Source organism: Polyodon spathula, chromosome 6, assembly GCF_017654505.1.
Source record: "Polyodon spathula isolate WHYD16114869_AA chromosome 6, ASM1765450v1, whole genome shotgun sequence".
Taxonomy (NCBI): Eukaryota; Metazoa; Chordata; class Actinopteri; order Acipenseriformes; family Polyodontidae; genus Polyodon; species Polyodon spathula.
In genome coordinates this window covers 14,123,473-14,148,122 of record NC_054539.1, presented here as the reverse complement: position 1 = coordinate 14,148,122, position 24,650 = coordinate 14,123,473, and the positions used below count along the sequence as shown (strand labels likewise).

Genomic DNA, 24,650 nt, shown 5'->3' with positions numbered 1-24,650 from the left:
ATAAAATAAGCTTTACAGATGACTCCCGATTAGCGGTAACTCGCTTCTGACGTGTAGCCTCAGTTACTATGATTAATTCTGCTCACTTCGAGGACGTGCTTTCTCTAACAGGGGGAAGCATGTAATGAATGACCCTTACTGGCCGAATAGGCACATGTGTGTGTATAAAGCAAACATGACTACAAAACTGACTAGGGCTCCCCGTTAGCGAAATTGTAGCGTGTTTATCTTTAGTGCAGATGATCAGTTGATTGAATCCAGACCGCAGAGAATGTTTATATATATATATATATATAAAATGCCAATTTTCGCAATATTTATTGGACACTAGGGGCAACACAGGGTTACACGTTCTATGGTAATTTTTTATTTTTTTTATTTTTTTTTCACGAATCCAGCTACAGTACATTGATAGGCTATCTGACTCTTGCTTGTCACTGGCACATATGACAGGCATCTGCCACACCCATTACTTGTGCTACCTGAACAGGTTTTTGAGGAACACGTACAGACTAAAATATGGCAGCGTCAAATGTAGGCAGCAGTGCGTTGCAGCTGCTTTGCAAGCACTATATTTTCCGAACAAAATGCAGAAGAGGGATTATAGCTTTGCATAAAAGCTTTCCATACACAAGAAATACTTACAGCAGTGTATCTGGAAAAAATGTAAACTCTTTAATGTCTGAAGTCAGTTCTCCCTATGGTCTGAGATCCTACAAAGAACTTTATGAACTTTCAATACAAGACCCAGGCACATTCTGGGGCGCTCTTGCAAAGGAAAAGTTGTTATGGAGCAAACCATTCGATCAGGTAATAGACTGTGACATCAGACAAGGGAAGATAAACTGGTTTTGTGGAGGGCAGCTAAATGTGTCGGGTAAGTAAGCCTAAATTCGCTAAGAACAGACGTACATTACGGATATTACTGAACATCACCCTTTAAGAACTTTACCGTTGGCATCGCTTAGCAACGTGTAATAAACTGTAAAACTAGATGGTAAATATACTATGGTAAATCACGACAAATGCACAGCATAATTATAAATATACGAAAACAACACCGTGCAAGCTTACTTTGGTAAACGACATAATATTGCTTTAATAATTATAATCATAGTTCTTTGGTAAACGTTGTTCACGAATTGGTCCATATGTTAGTTTGTACAATCAGTATGTACAGCTTAGTAGATATTTAACGAAGTAAAGTTGTGTGTTACTTAAAAATCAGCAGTACATTCTAATACCAATATAATCTAACTCTACTTCCTCTGTCTGGGGTTTAAAATGTGCACTTACAGAGGTCTTATATAACTACCATATCTCTGATCATTTTCCCATGACTATGTTTATCACTTATTTTATGAATTATGTTTTACTTACCAATTGATTGGGATCTAAATCAATACAAAATACCTGTACTTATACCTGAGAATTAAACACGCAAGGTCGAGATCTATTGACTGTCTGTACTGTAAAAAAAAAAAAAAAATCCATAGTTTTACAGGAGAAAATACTGTATTTGTTAACAGAAAAATACTGGAATTCAAATTCTAACAATTAGATTTTTTTTTTTTTTTTACAAAGCAGTTCTTGTAATGAATTCAAAAACACCTTTCTGACGTCGCTTTGCATATTGCGTAGGGGGCTTATGGAGATATGGGAAATCAACGTAATTTACCTGTAAATAGTTGGAACTGGTGTTTTGTTGTTGTGTTTCTTGTATTTACTGATCTCTTCTTGGTGTTGTGGGTGTGTTGAATGTGTTGTTCTCTTTACCCCCGTGCGTCACAGTCAGCGAGGGAGTGGTTAGAATTGGTAGGGTGAGCCCTGCTGTAGGCATTTTGTTAAATAATTTAATGAAACGGTGCTTGTATTGGATAACACAAGCTGTAAATGGTTGACAGATTTATTTTCTCTGCACGATTGTTGTTTTTGTAATGAATACAACTCTATTTTTTACAGAGAAAGTACTATGAATATAAATTGATTTTATTCCGTTAAAATACTGTAATGTGATGTAAATTTACCTGATATTTCTGTAAAAAAAAAACAAAAAAAACCCCAGGATTTTATCTTCCGTAAAAGTGCATAAAAGTTACTGTAAATTAACATAATTTTTTTTTACAGTATGTTATTTACTGTAATTTGAATACCCAGTGACGCGATTCTCTTTAAACATTGTTGTGGGATGTAATGGAGTCAGTGCCCATTATAGTAAATTGTAAATTAATGTCACTCAGGAGGTCTCGAGTGTCCTAAAACGATGCGATACTAACAGTGAATTGCCATAAGTGGGCTGGATTTCTTTAGTAGGAGGTTATCACATAAATGCAATTGAACTGCTGTCAAAAACGGTGATACAACACAAACAAACCCAGGCATTTAATTGAGTGGTTGTCTTAAGTAGTTTCTTTCTTGTTTTATATCTTTGAGAATTACTGCCACACAAAACATATTACATTGTCTGCTGCAATTAGTTAATAAGCATATGTCTGCATAAAATTGTTTTGTATGTATGGTCTACATCTTCTAATGCAATTCAATGATTTAGATTATAGTAGTTCCTTGATAGTTATCTAGTTACAAGCAGAGCACTATAATAACTGAATCTTTTCTGTTGACAGTGAACTGCTTAGACCAGCATGTCCATAAGACACCTGACAGAGTTGCATTGATCTGGGAGAAAGACGAGCCTGGCACTGAGGTCAAGATAACATACAGGTATGCCATGTTTCTCCTCTGTGTGACATTCATATCCTGTGTGCTGTTAAGCTCAAGCAGTGGAAAGTTATGGTCATCCTTCTTTTTAGGATTAGGGTCAGCAGTAGCGTTACAGGTTCTTTTTGAGACATACTTGAGACTGCAACCGTGAGTAGATGAAGGCTCTCAAGCCGTTTCTTTTTTTACAATAATTCAATAATCACAAAATAAAATCATAAAGTGAGGAAAAGGGAACTGGGAGTCGACAATGAAAATTAAAGTTTGTAGTAATTGTTTTTTTTACTGTACACTTCCCAGTCCTTTCCCTGCACCCCATTATATGACCTTGTTTCCCCCGCCCCCCATCTTTCGCGCCAAACCTGCACTCCAATTCCCCTCCATGCACAGCCACACACAACATGCAACCCCTACAAGAACACACCACCATGCAACCCCAGCACGCACACACCACCATGCAACCCCTGCACGCACACACCACAATGCAACCCCAGCACGCACACACCACATGCAACCCCTGCACGCACACACCACCATGCAACCCCTGCACGCACACACCACCATGCAACCCCAGCAAGCACACACCACATGCAACCCCTGCACGCACACACCACCATGCAACCCCTGCACGCACACACCACCATGCAACCCCAGCACGCATACACCACCATGCAACCCCAGCACGCACACACAACACGCAACCCCTGCAAGAACACACCACCATGCAACCTTGCACGCACACGCCATCATGCAACCCCAGCACGCACACACCACCATGCAACCCCTGCACTCACACAATAAAGCAGTCATTTTCTTTTATTAAAGGCTAATATTAAAACACATTTTTGAGAAGGAACATGGCATTCCAAAAATGTAATGTCCATCATATATAGCCATGAGTAGGGGTTTATCACACTTTCTGGGTTTAAGAGACCAGTGCCCTCCAACAACTTCAAATACATCATATTGTATTGCATTAATCAACATTTTCCATATGTATTCCTGATAGTTTATACTGTAGGTGATAGTACTGTTTAAAAATTTGGACTATGCAACTATAATGGGAAAAAAATGAAATACATTGTACAGTAGTAATCATTACATCTAGTGAGAGATTACAGACATTCTTGTGCAAAGTACAAGTAATGTGTAAACATGTGCCCCTCAACCATTTACTATATAGTCCTTCTCATGTGGAAACATTTACACTGGCCATAAAAGGGATAACTGCAAGAATGATAGAATAACACAAGTTAATTGCATCAATCTGTGTGACCCACTTAATGCCTAGATTGATACTCTGTTGTAGTTGATGCTTCTAACAATCCGTAGGCATTCCTGATGTTGATTGAATTCACACCTTAAATGTATCAACCTGTGCCATTTAATAACTGTCTAGATCAGGGGTCTCCAATCCTGGTCCTGGAGGACTGGTGTCCCTCCTGGTTTTTGTTCCAACTGTACCCTAAATTACTTAATTGGACCAATTAAGCTTCTAGTAAGAAATTCATTGGTCCAATTAAGTAATTTAGGGTACAGTTGGAACAAAAACCAGGATGGACAGCGGCCCTCCAAACCAGGATAGGAGACCCCTGCTAGCAGATTCATTGCTCCATATCACCAGATTTATATTGCACCCTTTTTAATTCAAACACCTAATGAATCCCCCTATTGTTTCTTGCTAATTCTACATTTGTTATGTGCTTCATCAGGCAGACTGTATTTATTTTATGAAACAAGCAGTATGTAGTGTAGTGACTACATCTTCCTTACAATGAGTGTAAAGTGATCAGTTTTGTTCAGGGAATTATAGCTAAAAACATGTTTCAGCTTGTTTCATCATCGTCAAATATTCATGATGTAATTAAAAAATTGAGATGGGTTAACAATGTTAATTACAGCTATTCTGTGCCAGCACACTGACAAAACAGTTAAAATGGGAGAAGTGAGGATTTGCTTAGCCAGTTGAACTACAGGAGGAAATTTAGATAGGCCAGATTGTAAGTGCCCAAATTGGTATTTAGCTGTTATATTTGCATAGTCCAACCGTTTGAACATTATCTATAGCCTACAGTTTAAATAATCAGGAATATTTTCAATACAATTGGATGACTGGTGGGCAGAGGAAACAAGGTCATAAAATGGGGTGTGGGGAAAAGATCGGGAAAGGTGGGGTAAAAGAAAAAGTACTACAACAATTTATTTTCATTTTTGACTCCCAGTTGCCTTTCCCTCTCTTTATGATTTTATTTTGTGATTATTGAATTAATGTAAAAAATAAACAGCTTGAGCCGTCATCTACTCACGGTTGCAGTCTCATTTCAGTCCCAAAAACAACCCAAAATGCTGCAATGTGTGGGTGGACATTTGAAATACCATGTTCCTTCTCAAAAATGTATTTTAGTATTAACGGTCAATAAAGAAAAATAACTGCTTTAATGAATTTTCCGGTATGTATTTCAGATTTATCATGTGTGCATTTCAGTGAAATGTAGTTTCTTCATTGTAATAAAGAAATACTTTTTTATTTTTTATTACTTTTGTTATACTTTTTTATTATTTATTTCTACTTCTTCATAAAAAATAATGTTTACTGAGGAGAGTGAAAAAATACATTAATTTTGATTCATGTGTTAAGGGTTACTCTTAAATGAATTCACGATTCAGTTCTTGTGTACTTTTTTATGGAAGTGAAAACAAGTACCGGTAGAAAATAAGTTATTAACACAAAATAAACCACAAAAATAAAGTCCTGAACAAACAAAATATGTACGTTTCAGTTAAACACATGTCCACCAGCACTTCAAAGCGGGCAGCATTCTGAATACGTTCTCTAACTTCTAGTTTTTATCAGAGCCAGAGCAGAGAATTTAATCTCGTACATGCATAGAGGGGATGGTTAAACAGTTTCAAGCCCAGATTTAAGGTATGCCATTTCAAGGGAGTTAAGTACACATTGTTTTACTACTGTTTTTTGTATTACTAAATGTTAAATGGCAGGGTTTTTAACTTATTGTAAGCCTTTTGTACCCTCAGCCCTTACTCATTGCATGATTTGACACAGGGAGCTTTTAGAAACGACGTGCCAGCTTGCTAACACTTTGAGAAGACATGGCGTGCAGAAAGGGGAACGGGTTGCCATCTACATGCCCGTCTCCCCCCTGGCTGTGGCTGCCATGCTGGCCTGTGCCAGGATCGGTGCGGTGCACACAGTGGTCTTCGCTGGTTTCAGTGCTGAAGCTCTTGCTGGGAGAATTCAGGATGGTGGGTATCTGGGGTCATTGTATTGGTGAATAGAGAAAGGTTGAGTGGAGCAGAGAAACACTTTTTACAGTTAACTTTGCTGTCCCCAAGTTCTTTATTATTCATTACATGTGCTTTATGGAGGATATCCATGTTTTTTTTTTTTTGTTGTTGTGATTTATCATGTGTGCTTGTGTTTTTACCATATTTTTTACTATCATTGTATAAAATGGTGCTTAACATGTGCTCAAATGGTAACATAGTATGATAGTAACATGATATATAAGAGAGTTATATATATAAATCATATATATAATATATATATATATATATAATGGAAAGGTCATATAGGTAGGGCTAACAGAGTTGAGAAAAATGGAAAGGAAATAAAAAAAAAAACTTGAATAATAAAGGTTAGAATATGTTTTAATTGTGGGGAAATGTACAATAGGTTCTGTAGCCCTGTCTTTAAACTAGAAGACTTCCTTTACTACTACACAGCGTTTTACTATGCATTTCATGAGTTTTACCTTCCTTCTCAGGTATTTACCTTGTGTGTGCGCACTGTACCATGTTTGTACTATCCTTTTACAATGCTTTATGGCTGTGCTTTTACCATGGTATACCACTGTAGGCTTTCATAAGAGTAACAGTGGTAACATGATCTGACCTTCCTTCTTTACTGCAGATCACATGAGGTAATTGTTGACTTGAAATGACTTTAGAGGAAGGGCATTTTGTACTTATTATTCTGTACACACTACAAGTCACGAGATTAAATGTTGAGGCTGCTAACCAAAATAAATGGTGCGAGTCTTAAGCAAACAACCCTCTGTCACCTTCATCACTGAATTTTCTGCCGATAAAATGTAGTGAAATCCCCAGTGATAACTGCAAAACCTATATACTGGTATATAATGCTTTTTGGTTGTAATTGTTTGCTATTCTGGACAACCATGTATCTTTTAGCACATATATTTACAATTGTTTCTTTACTCACCCACTAGTATCCTACAGTAAATATTGATACGCATGTATTGTGGAATAGTTTAGAGACCCAGGAAAAATATAAATAATGCAGGAGTAAGTTAGCATTGCCCTTAGAAAAAATTCTAAACATATTTTTGCAGCCCAGTGCAGGGCTGTTATCACTAGTAACCAAGGATTGAGAGGCGGGAGGGTGACAGAACTGAAGAAGACCGTTGACGAAGCTGTGAAGACTTGCCCCACAGTGAAACATGTGTTTGTGGCCAACAGAACAGAAAACAAAGTGCCCATGAGTGAAATCGATATCCAGCTTGAGGAGGTAAGTACAGTGAAAACATATTTATCCCTCAGAAATTTCAGCGAGGCATTTCAAGTTCAGTTTCGATTTATAATTCATAAAAAACAAATTTGTGTCAAAAGGCCAATTTTGTCAAAGCCTCCCAACCTATTTTTACCCACATTGTGGTCATAGTCCCCTTACTAATTCTGACCAATATCCAATTCATGGCCTCAGAGGCACTGAAAAGAGTTGATTCAATGGAGGCCTTGTTGAAATGTTCTACTAAAGCTTTTTCCATTCATAAGGGAAATATGTTTGGTCTTGCACAAAAACATTCACTGCATATGCATATAGAAATCTGACCAATTCACCAAAACGTTACGCTCCCTTCCCAGCCACGTCCTTTTAAGACAGTTTTGCTGGTTAGATTCCACCCTGCTGCTCATTTTAGTTACACAGAGTGTTGACATGGTCTGCCTTATCTGGGGAAGTACCTGGTAGTGGATAATTACTCTGAGGTCAGGGGGCTGTTATGTCCTGAAGATATGCCGTTGACATGTCAAAACACGCTCTGTATAAAAGCGATGCAAGAGGGACAAGAACTGAATACGTTACAAGCAAGTAGGGTTTTCCTGAATACAAGCGTTGTTGTTATTTTTTAAAATCTCCCTCAGGAAATGGCGAAGGAGTCGCTCGTGTGTGACCCTGAGGTCCTGGGAAGCGAGGACATGCTCTTCATGTTGTACACTTCGGGAAGCACTGGGAAACCCAAAGGAATCGTCCACACCCAGGCAGGGTACCTGCTGTATGCTGCACTCACACACCAGGTAGGTCAGATTCTAGGAGTGACCACTATGTTATTGCTGCCCACTGTGCAACTGTGGCAACTGTGAGTTATTACATGGAAAATCTCTATACAAAATCAGAGTTTCAGAGCGGACAGACATAACAGCTGCACACCCCTGGTAGTCATTTTTCAAACCATATCAGTTCAGAAGTCCAGCATTTAAAAGTGGTTGATATAAGGTATTTACTATGCTGGAATAGTAAGTAAGCATGGTAAAGAGGAAACAGCAATAGACAGTGATAGACAACATATATAATACAATTTTTAAAAGGTAAGAAATATGAAAATGTAGATGACATAAAGAATCCCATCAAATAATACATTTTAATTTACTTCAGTGTTCACATTTATAGAAAAAAAGAGTTGCTGACAAGAGGATCGACCAATCTAAACATGGCATTAGCATTAAATGTAACAATGAAAGCCTGTATTTGGACCTAATAGAGCAATGGGGTGAGTAGCTTTGCAGCTGGGTTACAAACATGTTAATGATTTTAAATGGCCATAAAATAATTGTTCTGTTAGTTTCACTGCAATCTCCAGAGCCATATATTGCTGACCCCTGGGCTAAGTGACAAGGGATTGTTAAATGTAATGGGTAACATCCTGATTGGTGTCAAGCGACGCTGAGGCTAATGGTCACCCCTGTGGCTGAAGAGAGATTGGCGGTCCACCAGAATCTCTGACAGCTCAGATGGCTTAGCTGGGAATTATCCACAATTCTTGGAATGTAATGAAAGCACTAATTCCCATATTGTCAGAAGGTTGCACTGGGGAGAATTCAGCCCTTTCTAGCATATTGTTAAAAAAAAAAAAAAAAAAAGTTAACCTTGACATTAATAGTCTATGACAGGCTTCCTGGGTTTTAGTACCCAGGTGCTCCGTTTTCCTATAAGAAATTAAAAAAAATTGCTAACCCTCTTACTTAAAGTGTAAGTCACTTATTAGTTACTTAAGTTCAGATAAATATACTTACTACACTGTTAATAGACTTTTTCTGAAGACCATGAATAATATTTTTTTTAGATAACCCAAACACACATTCATAGAAATGACCAAAATCATTGAAAAGGTAAACACACCCACCACCATATATATATATATATATATATATATATATATATATATATATATATATATATATATACATTACATATTTACACAAAACATTTGAAAACGATACATTTACTTGAAAGAAAATAAGAATTTATAAGGCCAAGTTTGAAGTTGTGTAAATAAGAAGGGGTAGTGAATTGGGCAACAAATGTATTTTGTATGTATAACACATTGATATACTGTACATCTGATTCTGTTTTAGGTAACTCACTGTTAATATGCATAAATAATCTTGGTTAAAGCAAAACATACAATTAAAATAGAATTCATGAAAGCATGACCACAAAAGCTACTTATGTCCTCAACCCTCTGATCTGACGACAGACTTGTGGTCCATTAAGAAACTATTTAGAAAAACAAAACAAGGAGGGAGTACTGTCTACATTTATTTTCAATAAATACTCATTTCTGCATATCTGTCTGGGTTATAACATGAAACCCTGTGCATGTCAAAGATTGGCACTGGGTTTGTTTAGAGCCAGCCTGCTTGGGGCTGGCACTGATATACCATTTATGTATATATGTTTGGAAATCACTGTCTAACTGTGTGGCTACTTTTATAAGGGGGTGGCCTCTTACTTTTGTTGGCAGTCTGTCTGCATAGGGTCCCTGCACACTGTCTTGGACTGATCAATACAGTGCTTGTCTACACTTTATTCTTTACTTACCTCAGAATTTGTGATCAAAGTTTATATGGATTAATTTTTTTTCAACATGGAATTAACAAAGGTAACATTTAGAAAATGTTCTAATGGAAAAAAAAAATCATAGCAGCTGTATTAAAAAAAAAAAAAAACCCTTATTATCTTTTTTTTCCCCCTTTTAGTATGTCTTTGACTACCAGCCAGGTGATGTCTTTGGCTGTGTGGCAGACATCGGGTGGGTCACAGGCCACAGTTACGTGGTGTACGGCCCTCTTTGCAATGGTGCCACCACTGTCCTCTTCGAGAGCACTCCTGTTTATCCAGACCCTGGTAAGATATTTAAGTTGGATTTCTGTGCCGCTGCTAAGGATTTTGTTGCTGTGCACTGCAAGCTTGCCTAAAGTGGAAGCATCTTAATACTACTACTACTACTACTACTACTACTAATAATAATAATAATAATAATAATAATAATAATAATAATAATAAATAATAATAATAATGTTAAATTACCTCTCAACTTAGTACTTGGCCAAGACAAAAATACTCATGTAGTAGGGAAAACCACATCTATCGACAGCTGTACAATACAGCAACCATAGGGTGAAGGTCCATTACCTGCTAAGATTAAATGCCCCCGCGGGTGAATTTTTATAGTGGGGTTTTAAACCCTATAGGATTAACATTTGCTAATTAAGTAAACGAAAACCCTTGATGGGGCACGTGTAGTTTCCAGATATCGGCAGTGCAGTTAAACTGGCTGACATAACTGTGACACAATTTATCACTTAGAAATTAAATTTAAAAAAAATGATCTATCTGATTAGACTCAAACATCCACAATATATAATATATATTATATATATATAATATATATATATATATATATATATATATATATATATATATATGTTCTACCCTTTTTTTTGCTATCTTCATACTAGCAGTAGAAGGGATTGTAAATAAATTCCCATGCATATACATACACTGAGCAGATTGAGTATGATTAGTTACGATTACTAATTAAATTAATAACACCTGTTAATTAATTAATATTTTATAACTACATATTAACTGTCACCAGTTTGCATTGCATTTTATTCAAAGAAGATGGGAAACACTTTCATGTAAAACAGAAAGGTGCATTAATTGTAGTGGCAGACGGCTTTAATTTGACTCCTGACTCCAAATTCAATTCCTGTTTTGTGATGGCTTTTTTTGTTGGGTGTGTGGGGATGCTCAAGGTCGATACTGGGAGATGGTGCAGCGCTTGAGGATTAATCAGTTTTATGGTGCCCCCACTGCTATCCGGCTCCTGCTGAAGTATGGGGAGAGCTGGGTGAAGAAGTATGACCGGTCCTCCCTGAAAACACTGGGGTCTGGTAAGTGAAGTCCAAATGGATCAACTGACTTGTCAATGTTAGTGTGGATCCAAAAATGGCAGTCCCTCCCAAAATCAGACCCTACGTAACGCCCTTTGCAATTTTGTGCAATGCCAGAATTGTGAAAGTTAAAAGTAGTACCGGTTTAATTTAATCATGTAGAGCTTTTCTTTTTGTCTATTCTTCCCTTGCAGTTGGTGAACCAATCAATAACGAAGCTTGGGAGTGGTACTACAGTGTAGTTGGAGATGGCCGGTGCACACTGGTGGATACATGGTGGCAAACGGGTAAGGAGTAATTTTCACCAATCACCAAGTTCCATCCACAGAATCTGATTCCAGAATCTCATCAAGCAGCTTCTTGAAGGATCCCAGGGTGTCAGCTTCAACAACATTACTGGGGAGTTGGTTCCAGACCCACACAATTCTCTGTGTAAAAAAAGTGCCTCCTATTTTCTGTTCTGAATTTCCCTTTATCTAATCTCCATTTGTGACCCATGGTCCTTGTTTCTTTTTTCAGGTCAAAAAAAAATCCCTTGGGTCGACATTGTCAATACCTTTTAGGATTTTGAATGCTTGAATCAGATCGCCACGTAGACTTCTTTGTTCGACTGAATAGATTAAATTCTTTTAGCCTGTCTGCATATGCTTTTTAAACCTGGAATAATTCTGGTCGCTTTTCTTTGCACTCTTTCTAGAGCAGCAATATCCTTTTTGTAGCAAGGTGACCAGAACTGAACACAATATTCTTGATGAGGTCTTACTAATGCATTGTAAAGTTTTAAGAGATCTCCATGCTGCGCTAGTTAAAACAAATGTTTACTGTAGTCTGTAATTTAAATATTATTCTCAGGTCACTAAAGGACGTATTTATGTCTCATTTTGTAACCTACAATAGGGGGAAATTACAGTCGATAAAACACTTTTGAAATATGCCCCTTTGTTTAAAGTATATTGTTTTTGTGGTTCTTTTTATAGCATACAAAACATTTTAAATCTGAGACAGCAACAAGTTAAAATAGTAAATACATGTTCTCTTTCTGGAGTAGAACAAAGCTATGTACAGCACTTTAAATTAAATAAAAATTTAAATAAAAACAATTGCTATCTACCCTTGACTACCAGAGTAGTACTCGTTTCATTTGATTTATTTGTTCCTGTGTTGTATTTTGAAACACTTTTGTTTGGCCCTCGTGCCATTTTGTTTTGTATTTTGAAAAGTGCTTTGTTTGTTTTACTTTTGTTCATGTAATAAATACACTGCTACGGCAGTTTAAGCCCTGCATTTTCCTGTGTCTCCAAACTGCTGCTTGGTCTGTGACTTCACCACTACAGCCATCCTGCCACAATAATCAACCAGAGTGCAGTATGGAGCGCCATTTGTGCCAGAACTATCCAGATCAATAATTAGTCAATTTGTCCAGCAATTCGTCCATAAATTTGTCAATTCATACAGAATTCATAAACATATTTGTTAATTCATCTAATAATTCATTAATTAATCTGTCAATTAATTAATATGAAAGGCTGTATGGACCTCTAAATTTCCAGTCAACCAGACGAACTTCCCTGCAAACTTCCCAAGAAACAGACAAACTTAATACATAATAATTAGGTATTGTCATAATTTGCTAATGTTGCTGTTTTTTTCAAAAGGCCTTGGGCAAATGTGAAATCTACTTCATAAGTTTTATGCATTTTCTGAACATGGCGAAAACCAACAACATTTCTTACCCCTCCATTGTCTCTCCATAGAATTTGTTTTCCCATAACTCTCTATATCCCACAATGCTTTGCGCGCAGTGAGACGGAAGTCTCCATTGAAAATCAGCGGAGTCGAGTATATCTTGTTAAACAGAATATTTTTTGAAACGCCCTGCTAATAAACTGCAATATTATTGGCTGAAGCAGTTTTGAGTGAGGCTGGATTTTCATTGGTTAAAATATCAGTGTGTGCTTCCATTGGCTAGAAAGGTTGCAGTGTTTTTGGCACAGTGCTCGATTGACAGTTGTCTGTTTGTTGGGAAGTTTGAACCAAGAGCATGTAGTCGCAGTTCAGGTGGGATTGCTTCTGAATATTAATCAGACTCTGTGTTTGAAAAAGATCTAAAATAATTCAACCATTTTAAACTGGCTAAATTAAATCAATGTTTACAGAGCCACAGTAGCTATACTTTATGATGACTGTGAAGGCATCGTCATTTTGATTTAGTCAAGGCCTTATTGATATTTAAATTATGGTATATTTTCTGTTGACCGCATGAGTCTCTTTAATTTATTAATACATTTAACAAGTCAAGAAAAGGCTGTATATTAACATTTTAAAGGCTATTTTACTTAATTGAATTTAAAATGAATATAAAAAATACCATGTCACAATTGTACCCTATGTTTTACAGGTATAGCAATAGCTTAATAGTTTTTTTTTTAATAGTTTAAATCTTTATTTGTGGGTATATATTTTATACTGGTCTACACTAATTCTGTCTGATACTCAGCTGATATCAGTAGCTTAACACAAATTATGATTATTGTAAACAACATCTGCACTGCACTGAGAATTTTGGAGGAGTTAAGATCAGGTCACAAGGTTTCTGATAAGGTAGTAAATGCTGGTCTCTTAAAATGCATGACTCCATTCCATTACATTTGATGCCATATGTTAGTGTAAGACACATTAAGGGCTTCACACCAACAGCTCTATTAAGGGCATCGTCAAAAATCTGTCTAATACCGTAAAACAATTTATGAATGTGGTTTTAGTTTCCCTGCAGATCTGTAGTAATCTGATTGCTTGTAAGACCCGAAAGCCGGTTGTTCTTATAAAACAAAGACTTATCAGAAACCTCAAAGGGATTGTCCCTCCTTTTTTTTTAAAGTGGGCATTACATTAAATAAGTAAGCAGCTCCCCACATTACCTAGCTGGTTTGGTTTTTGGTGCAGTCAGACGCAGATCAAATCTGATGGTTGTATATGTTTAAATCTACGTGAATTGTATAGAATTAAAGCTCTGCTGTATCTGTCTCCTTATCATCAGAGACTGGAGGAATCTGCATCAGCCCGAGACCATCCGAGCAAGGAGCAGAGATCGTCCCTGCCATGGCAATGAGGCCCTTCTTCGGTATCCAGCCTGTTTTGATGGATGAAAAGGTAACTGCTTTTATTCAAGATGCTACTCAAGCACCAGCATAGCAATGGCATAGCATTGAAATGTTCTGAAGAAAGGAGGGTTAATGACTGATACCAAGATACAGTATAACGAGACAAAAGAGCAGGAGCACAGCAGCAGTATAACTTGGGGAAGTAATAAAACAGAGTGTCCAAAATGTACAAGAAACCTACCTAGACGTTACCTCAAGCCTAACAGTTAAGTAGGAGTTAGTTAATAACCCAGAAAATCCAGCCATGTATTTAATAAGAGAATAAAAACTACAATGCAGTGGCAGTTGCTTGTCATAGAGCAACGAGGGAAGGCGTGTTGAGAGATAATCAACTGGGTTTAATCTCTCTAAAAGTGGCTTATGGGCTGAGTACTACCCATATGGTCTCCTGTGCCAATGCTATACAGCACTGTGGGGTTTGAGCAGTGTTTACATTCATTAAAAGGTCCTGTAAGTGACTGATCCTGTTTGACCTCATCCTTTGTATGCTTATGTCTGCCACTCTTTTCCTTCTCTGGCATTACTAGAAAATGTGAGCAATATTTGTTTAATATATCAAAATGCCACACAAGATGGCTGCTATGTAATCACAGTGCGAAATAGCATTTGTTTTGCATGGTTAGCTATGAGCAAACTAGGTGTTCTATACAGCAACACATACCTTGTAAATGCCATAAAAGCAGGTGCTAATGTAGGGTTTTTTCTTAATTTTTGATGAATTGTATGAATACCAGGGGCAAATACAATTTTTAAAAAATGTATTTGTACATTTCTTGCTGTTTTGTACACCAAACACCACAGTTTAAGAGCACCTTTGCGCTAAGAAGTCGATGTCTCTCTTTAAATATTGAATTAATAACATTATTATTATTTATTTCTTAACAGATGGCTTATCCAGGGCGACTTACAGTTGTTACAAAATATCACAGTACAAAATATCAATTTATAAAATTTTACAGTCAGTTTGGGGTAACGTGTCAGTAACGTAACGCTCTACTGTAATAACGAGTTAATATAACGCGATAGAGTTTTAATTTGAATAATAATATTACAGTTTTCGTAAAAAATAAACGAGTGTTTTCTCGCTACATTATTACATTATTATTAAATTATGTGATGTTTAAAATAGAAGCAAGCAGCAGTAAATTCAAAAAGACTTATTTACTTATGTGCGCCATATCAGAATCACTGTACAAGTACACACAGCATGTAATGTTTACGCAGTGGCACCACTTGGACTGTTTGGTAATTAAAAGAACATAGCCTACCGGTATCGAGAGAATAACCCCGTGCCTTGCAGTGTACTGCAATTGATGCGATACAACAAAGATTACTTGGCTTTTTAAACTAAACATTGAACCTATGATTTGAAGAAGTCAAATTGCATTCACAGTAAAAATGAGGACGGGTTCAAAAACTTTTTTTGTTCAAAGTTCGTGTAGTTTAATACAGACAACATTGACCATAACCTTTTGCCAAGATTTCTGCTGCTTTTTTTTTTTTTTTTTTTTTTTTGTTTTGTTTCCTGATATGGACGAGTTAATGACTTCGTTCATATGTATTGAAAGTAAATGATTAAGTGGTGTTAGTTTTGCGAAGCTAGCAAATTGCAATTTTTAGTGTGATTTTACAGTGTTTACATGGCTAATGAGAATGCTGTGAGGAGTGTTTGTTTGTGCAGGAGATGTTGTGGAGTGCGCAACGATCCCTACTGTGCTTCCATTTTATTTTTATTTACTGTTTTCATTGTAACACAGTTTAGAACATACTACTGGCAGATTACTTTGTTTTCTATTATTGCTGAGCCTTTGTAATGAAGTCGCTGATTAATAAAACTTGAGTGGAAGCAAGATAATATCGCCCAGCCTGATTCATTTGCAGTTGTCCACGTTACTGACCCGAGAACTAAGGTAACCCACGGCCTTACAAGTTTATTTGTTTGTCATACCTTTAAAAAACGTATTACCAGACTATGGAGATTAGTCACAATTGTTTCTCAGGGCAAAAGGAAGGAATGTAGTGGGTAATATAACGAGTAATATAGCGCGCTATTTTTTAAATGAACTAATATGTAATACTAATATTATTACTTTTTTTCTCAAGAAACGAATAACGACTAATACATTACTTTTTATCATTAACGACCCCAACACTGATTACAGTGCAGAGTATCACATTACAGAATATCACATTACAGATAAGAGCAGTTATAAAGTACAATAAAATCAATGGCAAATAATATCAAATTTGAATAAGAGTAAGATAAAGAATATATTAAACAATTACATATAAGGATGAGTTTGACTGAGATCAGTTAACTTATAGAAAAAAAAATATTTGCTTATACAAGTCCAGTAAGAGCAGGTAATGAGTACAAAAATGGGTGAAAACAAGCTCAAATAAGAGCAATTACAAAAACGTGAACGAGGAAATCTGTAAGAGTAAAATCAAGTAAAATATATGGGAGGTAGTTATAATTATGAGCAGTGGTAGCATACAGCAAAGTATGGAGCTGTTCAGTTCAAGTACAAGCTGATGCAAGAACTGTTACAATTGGGTGTCATATAGTCCAGTATAGTCGAGAGTTGTGAGGTTTACAGATGCTGTCAGAACAGATGTGTCTTGAGGAGGTGCGGTGAGTAGATCGTTCCACCACTGACAGGAGAGGAGGAGAAGGAGCGGGCTCTGGAAGCGGGGGGGGCAAGAGGGGGTGTAGGGAGAAATAATAGTCTGGAGATAGGAGGGAGCAGAAAGGTCAAGACAGCGATAGGCAAGTACAAGAGTTTTGAATTGGATGCGAGCAGCGATAGGGAGCCAGTGCGGAGCGGAGCAGCGGTGTAGCGTGGGAGAAACTAGGATGAGAAAACATAAGACGAGCAGCAGAGTTTTGGATGAGCAGGAGTGGATAGCAGAGGCAATGAGGCTGGCGAGGAGGGAGTTACATTTGTCAAGGTGGGACAATACCAGGGCCTGTACTAGGAGCTGTGTGCAGTAGTCGGTAAGGAATGGGCGAATTCTGCATATGTTGCTGAGGAAGAAGCGACAGGAGCATGCCAGAGTAGAGATGTGCTGAGAGTAGGAGAGGGAGGGGTCGAGAGTGAAACTGAGCTTCTTGGTGGGTGAGGAGAGAGAGAGAGGGTGGTGGATTCAAGAGGAACAGAGATAGAGAGATCAGCAGTGGGGGAGGAAGAGGGAAGGGAATGAAAAGAGGTCTGATTTGGAGAGGTTGAGTTTGAGATGAAGTTCATCCAGGTGAAGTTCATCATGGCCGAAAGGGAGATAGGGATACAGGAGGAAATGTAGGAGTCAGATGGGGGGAAAGGAGAGGAAGATCTGGGCATCACCAGCATACAAATGATACGAGAAGACATGGGAGGAGATGAGGGGACCCAAGGAGCTGGTGTAGAGAAAAAACAGGAGGGACTGAGCCTTGGGGGACACCTGTTGAAAGAGAGCAAGATGCAGAGAGTGAGGTAGCGAGGTAGGAGGAGAACTAGGCAAGAGCAGTGCCGGAGAGTCCCATGTCAGCGAGGGAGGACAGGAGAATACAGTGTTCAACTGTATCAAAGGTAATTAGGACAGAGGAGAGTGAGGCGGCATGGGCAGAGTAGAGAATTAGTGACAGAGAGAAGAGCTGTTTCAGTGGAGTTTGCTGGGTGAAAACCAGATTGGAGGGGGTTGAGCAGAGAATGTGTTGACAAGAATGCAGAGAGCTGGCGATGTACCCTTCACTCAAGGGTTTTAGAAAGGAATGGGAGAAGGGAGCCAGGATGGTAGTTCTGGGTGGGATGAGTGATCAAGGGAGGTTTTTTTAAGATGGGGGTGATGCAGGACTGTTTGAAGGCAAAGGAGAAACAACCAGAGAGCAGAGAGGGGTTGAACAATAGCTGACGTCAGTAACTGCTCCAAGCTGAGCGGTGAGTGGTGACCTGACCAGTTTGTGATATCTTTATTGTCCACTTTGCATCATTAAAAGTCAAGTAGTACAAATGGAAAACACATCGAGGAAGCATTACAGTACTCTCCGGCTAAGAGAACACCCCTCGGGAAGCAAGCAAAGTGTTCTCTTAGCTGAAGTGTTCTTTAAGATGGAGTTGACCACCAGACATAATATGAATCAATAAATTAATTAATATGTATCACTTGTCATGGCACACATGCATCAACATATGAAATCAATAGAATAAGTAAGAGAAAAGTAATAGGCAAGTGTATGTTAATAAACTATAATAATAAAGTAACAGACAAACTAACGTTAATAAACTAACTGTCAAACTAAATGAACACAGCACACCTACACACATTAAGCAAGCAGCAGGAGCTCTAGATTAATTATGAATACCTGTACAGGAGCAATAAAATGGCTCAATTCTAAAAAGGTATTGACAGTGTCAACCCAGGGGACTTTTACAACCTGAAAAAAGAAACAAGGGCCAGGGGTCACAAATGGAGATTAGATATAGGGGCATTCAGAACAGAATAGGAGACACTTTTTTTTTACACAGAGAATCGTGAGGGTCTGGAACCAACTCCCCAATAATGTGGTTGAGGCTGACACCCTGGGATCCTTCAAGAAGCTGCTTCATGAGATTCAGGGATCAATAAGCTACTAACAACCAAACGAGCATGATGGGCCGAATAGCCTCCTCTCGTTTGTAAACTTTCTATGTTCTTATGTTTTAATTTTCAAGACATGCACAACATTATTTAACAGAATGGTGAAGCAACTCACCAGAACGGAAAACACCAAAAAAAATTTGAATAAACCCTTTGAATTTAAGTATGATGATGATGATGATGAGTTATCAGGTTACAAAACAGTACTGTATCAGTTGTGAACTAATCACTAGCGGTGCCAAAAAGGTGTTCTTTTAAGTGAAGTTCCTGTTCCTTTAGGTGGAGCATTTACAATGGGAAAAATCTGTTTCAACACAAGGGTGTTCTCTTAGGCGATGTGTTCTCTTAGGAGGTGTTCCTATATGCGGAGACCACTGTATTTGCTTAAAGTTTTCAGGCCTGAAGCACAAGAATACTACCTCTGCACTCTGGAATAGTCACTAAAATAGCATCCAAAGAATTCATTTAATTCATTACCTCCTTAAAACTGAATAAAAAAGCTCCCCCAGGAATAACATATGCTTACGGCCATGTTTCCTCTTTACTTCAGTCACTTTATTAGTTTCCAGATAAACCCAATGAAAACTTTTCCAATTTGCTCACTGTATTTAACACCCTCTGTGCAATGCAATCAGGTATTTAATCTGCTGAATGACTGAGATACTGTGCAGTTATCTTGCTGTGGCTGTGGTGCTTTAGGCAGGCATTCTTGCCTTTACATTTGTTGTGCTGTGAGGGACAGTGACTTGACCCCGGAGATCAGACTGATTAGAACATCTTGACAAGGTTAACAAATCAATTAAAACAAGCCGGGTTTGCAACAGATTAGATTTAGGGTTTTGTTTTCAGTTCTTTTGCCTGCTTTTGTCTTGTTTTTTCAGATTTTAATTTGTTTGTTTTGTAGGATCTTATTGGGTAAAAAAATACCATTGTATAGTATTGTTAGGGTCTTTTATTTTTGGCGTTTAGTTTTTAAAGAGCGCACAAAATACAATAATAAAGTACCTTTTAGAGTACTGGACGCAACCCACTGCCTCCCCCATCTCCACCCTTGTAGCTACCGCATCGGTCCTATTACACTTTCAGCAAAACAAAAGGCTGGTCTCTATTGCCTGGTTCAGTGGCCAGGAAATAGCCCTTCCATCTTGGCCAATGTACAGTATGTCATTGTTTACTGGCAGGGCAACCGAGTGGAAGGAAATAATGTCTCTGGAGCTCTGTGCATTGGTCAACCGTGGCCTGGCATGGCAAGAACTATTCATGGAGATCAACAGAGATTCATGGACGCATACTTTAAAGCATATCCAGGTAAGCGAATCTGAAAGCACAACAGACAAGGCCTCGCCCTCAGTTTTTCTTACTTTCTAATCACAATTGAATAACAAATATCTGTTTTATCTATCCCCATTAGTATAATTACTATCTGACTGTGTACATAAACATACATTCTGATTATGCCGAAGGTATATCTGCTTTCAGTTTGCAGACACAGCAGTCATGCCAGAAGAGCTACCCGGATTCCTTAATGTGTTTTTTGAATATAATATTCACTAACATTTACAAGGGCCCTTGTGGTAAGGATGGCTTGGCAGTGATGTCAGACTCGGAAGAAACACACAGTACTGTGAGTCAATAAATGCACTGTTGCGCAGATTTAATAATAAACAAACAGTTTGTACAAAACAAAACACTGAAACACCAAAATAAACGGCACGATGGCCAAAAGAAACAGACAAACAATAGAGTGAACACAAACCCCAAAACTAGTACTGCTAATCAGTCACAGTCTGCACATGAACTACTTGTGACTTCCCGTGCCCACATACCAACATACATTTTAAATCACCCGTGCTACATAACCCACACTACACAAAATAACCCGAAATACGCCCAGGGCCAGGTTAACCCGTCACAGCCCTATACCCACACACCAACCCATGATTAATTTTAGATTGATCGTCAAATGTACAGAATTGATTCTTCATCCACTTCTGTTCATGCTAAAGGGCACTACTTTACTGGTGATGGTGCCCACAGATCTAAGGAAGGGTATTACCAGATTACAGGCCGTATGGATGATGTCATCAATATCAGTGGGCATCGACTGGGTACAGCAGAGATTGAGGATGCCATGGTAAGACATTTGCAGTTAATGCCAAATGAGAACAGTTAGTAGTAAATTTTTACTATTGAGCTGTTTCCTTTATATTGACTAGGGATCCTGTTTCCTAAACTTTAACTATAAGTTAATGGTTGTTTTTTCATACTGCTGCTGTATACATAAGGTATTTCTGAAACTTTTAGACTTTCAAATGTTTTGTGGAGAGCCCTACTTTCCTTGTTGGTTCTTCCACTCTAATTCTTTGTTATATTTGTATCCCTAATAAAATAACATAGTCTTGGTGGTCCAGTGGTTAAATAAAATGTCTTTATATCAGGAGGTTCCCAGTTCAAATCCTGGCTCAGCCACCTACTCACTGTGTGTGACCCTGAGCAAGTCACTTAACCTCCTTGTGTTTTCTCCTTTGGATGAGATGTAGAAACTGAGGTCCTATTCTAAGTGACTCTGCAGCAGCAGTTGTTGATTCATAGTTCACCTCCTAGTTGTTTTAGATTAAAGTGTCTGCTAAATGTATAATTCATAAAGATATGTTAAAACAACACTATGCATATAAAAAGGTTTTATTTTCATTTTTAGGATGAGCATCCTGATGTTCCAGAAACAGCAGTGATTGGCTTTCATCATGATATTAAAGGGGAAGGTACGTCAAAAAAAGTGTACACACTTGCAACATGGTGCACACACATTTATTGTTCCTCACATAACTAACAAATTTGCTACGCAAATATAATTCTTGACGTCTTTAAACTTCAAATTACTCACACAGGGACCTATGCAACGCTTATGATAACATAGTTATTCTTTTTACAAAATCCCCTTTCTCAGTTGCATCATCCTGTTGACCTCCTGAGTGGCTTCCTAATAAGTAAGCCTCTGTTTGCCTACATGGGTCATGTATTTGCCTCTGATTAGTTTCTATCATTATGTGATAACAAAATTCTACGGAAAATATACATGTCTTGGTATAGTATCCTATAGAATACTTAATGTGCTGGTTTACTGTTATTCAGGCAGTCTCCTTGAACTCTGAACCCTTTTTATAGCAGCTCAGAGTTCATTTACACATTTGCCTGGTCGTGGGGCCAGTTCCAGTAATTAAGAACAGTTAGATCTTTCTGCAGTAAAGAATATTTTTTAATTATTAACTAATAAAAAGCAAGAGAAGGGGGTTTCTAACACAGAGGGAATTATCATAATAGAAAAAAAAAAACATGTTCTGTAAATAGTGGTAAAGTATAGCACCCCCTTTAGGTTGGACAGGGGATAAACATGTCATCACTGCTACAGCTACTGCATGTTATTTCTATCCCTTAAACTGAAAATGGTGCTGGTTTACTGACTGAAGAAAGTATCCCTACTGTATGTTATCAGTAGCTGCCCTGTTCTGTGTAGTGTACTGTCCTGTGTTGTGAAAATGTGAAATATGCCATGCCCAGCGAACTATAGTAACGTTTTTCCTCATTTTGTCTGTTCCAGCTGCATTTGCTTTTGTGGTATTGAAAGATAACATTTCCCTTACTGAGTCGGCAGTTGTTAATGAACTTAAGGTCATTGTGGCTTCCAAAATAGCCAAATACGCTGTGCCTGATCACATTTTGGTAAGTACATATGAAGTCAGAAATATATTGACAGAAATATATTTGAACCAAAGCAACATTATTTTCCATAAATTGATGGCCAGCTCGTGAGAGAAAAAAAACACTTTGCACTAGCTAGTCAAGCAGCATTTCACCTGTTTCAACAGGCACATTGAGGGTACAGTAATTCATTAAAACACAAACATCCTCCAATTGAAACTGAATGCTTCTCCCAAAGCTGGCAATTCTAGGAATTGCCTTAATTCAGCTTGTGTGTTTCTAAGAAGTAATTATTACATCAATAATCTCCTTAATGTTAAAACAAAGGCTAGGGAGCTGCTTTATCACTAAATGGATGATTGAGGCTTATTTTTTTTTCTCAGTCAGGATAATAAAAAAGGAATTACTTTTTTTTGTAATTGTGTCAAGTACTATTTGTTCAATCTATACATTTTATTATCCCCCTTATCCTCCCCCTGCCCTCTGCTGAGGATACGTACACAAATGCCACACTTCAGTTTTAAATATACTTATAAATTAAGCTTTGCGAAGAAACTATTTAGGACAATGTAATGAGAGTATTAGAATCTGGAGTTAGATGCGAGAATCTTCCCTCCTGTTCATTCGTTTTTTATAAGTTGCATTTACATTTTTCCATGAACATATGGCTGGTGTAGGTCATATCTGATTACGGTCGTGGAGGTGGGTGTACTAACAGTGAAATTCGTGATGTAGACCAAAGCATAAACATGTCATTACTTTATCAAGCCTGTTACTGCAGTGATTCCCATTAGCATTACACCCTTAAATCAACTAGTACACATCATTTTGTTTTTAATGTTTAGCTTTTTCCTCATTCCAGATAGTGAAACGACTTCCTAAAACACGATCTGGAAAAATCATGAGAAGGGTACTAAGGAAGATCGCAACCAACCAAACCAGTGAGCTGGGAGACATAACAACCTTGGATGATCCCAGTGTAATCACAGAGATAGTGGAGGCATATAACAAGTACAACGCCCAGTCATCTAAAGTGTCTTCGTAACAAAACATTAGCTCTGTATTAAAACCCTTTTCATACTGATAACAGTAAAGTTGGAGCCTGATTTGAGTAATGGCATATTTTTGGTGGACACGTGGTTCTGAAACCAGTACTGTCCTGTACTTGCTTTTCCAAGTATTGGCCAGCAGCGCTGACCAAATGTAGCAACTTATTTAAACTGACCACCTTTTTGGGCAAATACATTTAAACAAGGCCAGGTGTATTATTTCACACAATCCATCATTTATTACATTCATTTTTTAAGTTTCCAAAGAGGGCATTTATCACATACTAGCCAGTCAGTACTTGAAAGAAAACGACGCCAAAGGACAGTGCAGGTACAAATGAACCCACCTTGGTCACAATTGTGCATGTTATTCTATGGACAGTAACTAATTAATTTTGTCCTTGGCACACTAACATAGAAGTCTGTGTTGCAACATCTGCAATATCTCATGTTTATATTTAGACAACACAGTAGCTTGCTTTATAGAACAGATAATTATGATATCCTTACAAACACTTAAAAAATGTCAAGGCTTACATGTGTTGTTATTCATGTCATTTTTTAATGATGCTTGTGCTTTCTGGTTTCCACCAAGAATTTGGAAGCTGTGCTAGGTAAAGGATATTGGCTTTGTTGGCAGTGATTATTCTTTGTCATAATTAAGTAAAAAAATATATACATTTTAAAAAAAATATATATATATATATATATATATATATATATATATATATATATATATATATATATATATATTATAATTGAAAATAAATGGGTTACATTTCAAATCAAAGTATTCTTGTTTGTTTCATGTGTGGTTTATTTAAACACTTGGATGTTCCTGTATATTGCTTATACAGTCCTACCCACCCCCACAATGCAAGTGGTATTACAGTTTCACAGACAGCTA

General features: G+C 37.5%; 1 protein-coding gene across 1 annotated transcript; it reads left to right on the top strand.

Moving 5' to 3' along the window:
- Positions 1–474: 474 nt before the first annotated feature.
- Positions 475–24,411, top strand: LOC121316872 (acetyl-coenzyme A synthetase 2-like, mitochondrial). Its single transcript, XM_041252151.1, has 14 exons — positions 475–877; positions 2,625–2,721; positions 5,783–5,982; positions 7,092–7,267; positions 7,903–8,055; positions 10,018–10,165; positions 11,080–11,217; positions 11,412–11,504; positions 14,255–14,367; positions 20,177–20,303; positions 21,002–21,129; positions 21,694–21,757; positions 22,594–22,715; positions 23,557–24,411. Exons 1-14 carry the CDS (start codon positions 520–522, stop codon positions 23,737–23,739), a joined length of 2,100 nt encoding a protein of 699 aa, XP_041108085.1. The 5' UTR covers positions 475–519; the 3' UTR covers positions 23,740–24,411.
- Positions 24,412–24,650: the final 239 nt, after the last annotated feature.